Source organism: Cyprinodon tularosa, unplaced genomic scaffold (genome assembly GCF_016077235.1).
Source record: "Cyprinodon tularosa strain WSP-4 unplaced genomic scaffold, ASM1607723v1 ctg166, whole genome shotgun sequence".
NCBI classification, from domain to species: Eukaryota; Metazoa; Chordata; class Actinopteri; order Cyprinodontiformes; family Cyprinodontidae; genus Cyprinodon; species Cyprinodon tularosa.
This window is the reverse complement of record NW_024038493.1, coordinates 1,555,629-1,557,757: the sequence shown is the minus strand read 5'-3', so window position 1 is coordinate 1,557,757 and position 2,129 is coordinate 1,555,629. Positions and strand designations below refer to the sequence as shown.

Sequence of the window (2,129 nt, the reverse complement as noted above, 5' to 3'; positions counted from 1 at the left end):
TCAAATGTTTTCTGATAAATACAAATGTCAGCAAGAACTAAACCATATATATAATCAAATAAAAACATAGAAGAAATGTAACTAATTACTGAAAATTACTTAGTGTATTACTTAGTGTAATGTTAGTAGCAAATAAAAGGCAATTTCTCTTCACAATCATGAGCCTCCAGCAATAAATCATCTGTAAGATCAATCCCATATGCTGTCATACTTCCAAAGTCACCGAAAATGCTACATCCTTCAACTGAAGCACCTCCAGACTCAGTGGAAGTACTTCCGGATCCAACTGAAGCGCCTCCAGACTCAATAGAAGAACTTCCGGACCCACCTGAAGCACCTCCAGACTCAGTGGAACTACTTCCGGACCCACCTGAAGCAACTCCAGACTCAGTGGAAGTACTTCCGGACCCACCTGAAGCACCTCCAGACTCAGTGGAAGTACTTGCGGATCCACCAGAAGCGCCTCCAGACTCAGTAGAAGAACTTCCGGACCCACCTGAAGCACCTCCAGACTCAGTGGAAGTACTTCCGGATCCACCAGAAGCGCCTCCAGACTCAGTAGAAGAACTTCCGGACCCACCTGAAGCACCTCCAGACTCAGTGGAAGTACTTCCGGACCCACCTGAAGCACCTCCAGACTCAGTGGAAGTACTTCCGGATCCACCTGAAGCGCCTCCAGACTCAGTAGAAGAACTTCCGGACCCACCTGAAGCACCTCCAGACTCAGTGGAAGTACTTCCGGATCCACCTGAAGCGCCTCCAGACTCAGTAGAAGAACTTCCGGACCCACCTGAAGCACCTCCAGACTCAGTGGAAGTACTTCCGGATCCACCTGAAGCACCTCCAGACTCAGTGGAAGTACTTCCGGATCCACCTGAAGCGCTTCCAGACTCAGTGGAAGTACTTGCAGATCCACTTGACGCGCCTCCAGACTCAGTAGAAGAACTTCCAGATTCTGTGGAGGTACTACCAGATTGGGCTGAAATGCTTTCAGAGTCACTTGAAGTACTTCTGGTTTCCCTTAAAGCCCTGGCGGAATAACTTGTCTTTAAGGTTGCACACTCTCTGTTAACTTTTGGACACTGTGGCTTTCCTCCTGAACCCCAGATCTCCTTATCCAGAGGCTGGTTGTCCACCCACAGCCATCCGTCCCCTGGGAAGAAATGCAACCCAATCCAGACCTGTTCAGTGGTGGGAAGTATGCTCATTTCATTCTTGATGAGGTGCATCTCTGCTTCAGAAACCACACTGGCCAGTATAGTGTGGTGTTCTCTGCAGTAGCTCCAAGCATCCTCCCAGCTCTTTTTTTCCATGACCAAGACTGGTTTGTTACAGAAGAATGGGTGCCTTTTTTGTAAACCCTCGTAAATGTTAACGGTGGACATGCTGTTGTTTCCCATAACACTTGTGGATTCATTCTGAGCTGGAAAAAGCACAAGTGTAACATAGGCATACTTGCCAAATAGAGTTAGCAGAATCAGGATGCAAGTAAAGATGCGCTGCATTGTGGAATAAATGAACAAAAGAGTGCTGTGATGCTGTGATGCAGTGGAGCTCAAATAAGATGTTTGACACATAGCAACGGCTGCTGTCTGCTTTTGAATTTGCATTATGTGAAACATTTACGTACTAAAACACTCCCCTTGTCTGCTGACGAGTTGCTGCTGTCAATTCAGATTTAAAGTTAAACCAAAAGACCTTTTAACATAAATTAATTCTTGTCATTATGTGGAATCTACCCTGTGTCATTTCTGTCTGGAGAAAATTTCCTTCCACAAACACAGAGGCAAACATATTATCTGAACGGGTTGGCAGGTTTCTTTTACAATGGGCTATGCTTTTTGAATGTCTCACAGGTGACTACAGGTCAACACTCAGGAGCCATTGCTAGGCATTCAGTCAGGGCTTCTGCAAAAGCAGCTTTAGAAGGGCACAAAATAGGTTGTTTTAGTGTTGTGCTTGCAGGGAAAAAGTCATTAGAATAGACCAAGGATTTGTGTAAACAAATACAATTGTATGATTGCTGTCTTCTGCCTAGTGTCCATTGTTTGCTGTGTTCTTGCTCTCATCCTTTCCATCCAAGGATTAGGGATGTAAAGTAGCCTTCAGGCTAATCCCAGCATATTTAA

The 2,129-nt window shown here is 45.4% G+C and overlaps 1 protein-coding gene across 1 annotated transcript; it reads left to right on the top strand.

Moving 5' to 3' along the window:
- Positions 1-228: 228 nt before the first annotated feature.
- LOC119780766 (vegetative cell wall protein gp1-like) lies at positions 229-1,041 on the top strand. The gene has a single exon (XM_038280908.1). It carries the CDS (start codon positions 229-231, stop codon positions 1,039-1,041), a length of 813 nt encoding a protein of 270 aa, XP_038136836.1.
- The last annotated feature ends 1,088 nt before the right edge of the window (positions 1,042-2,129 follow it).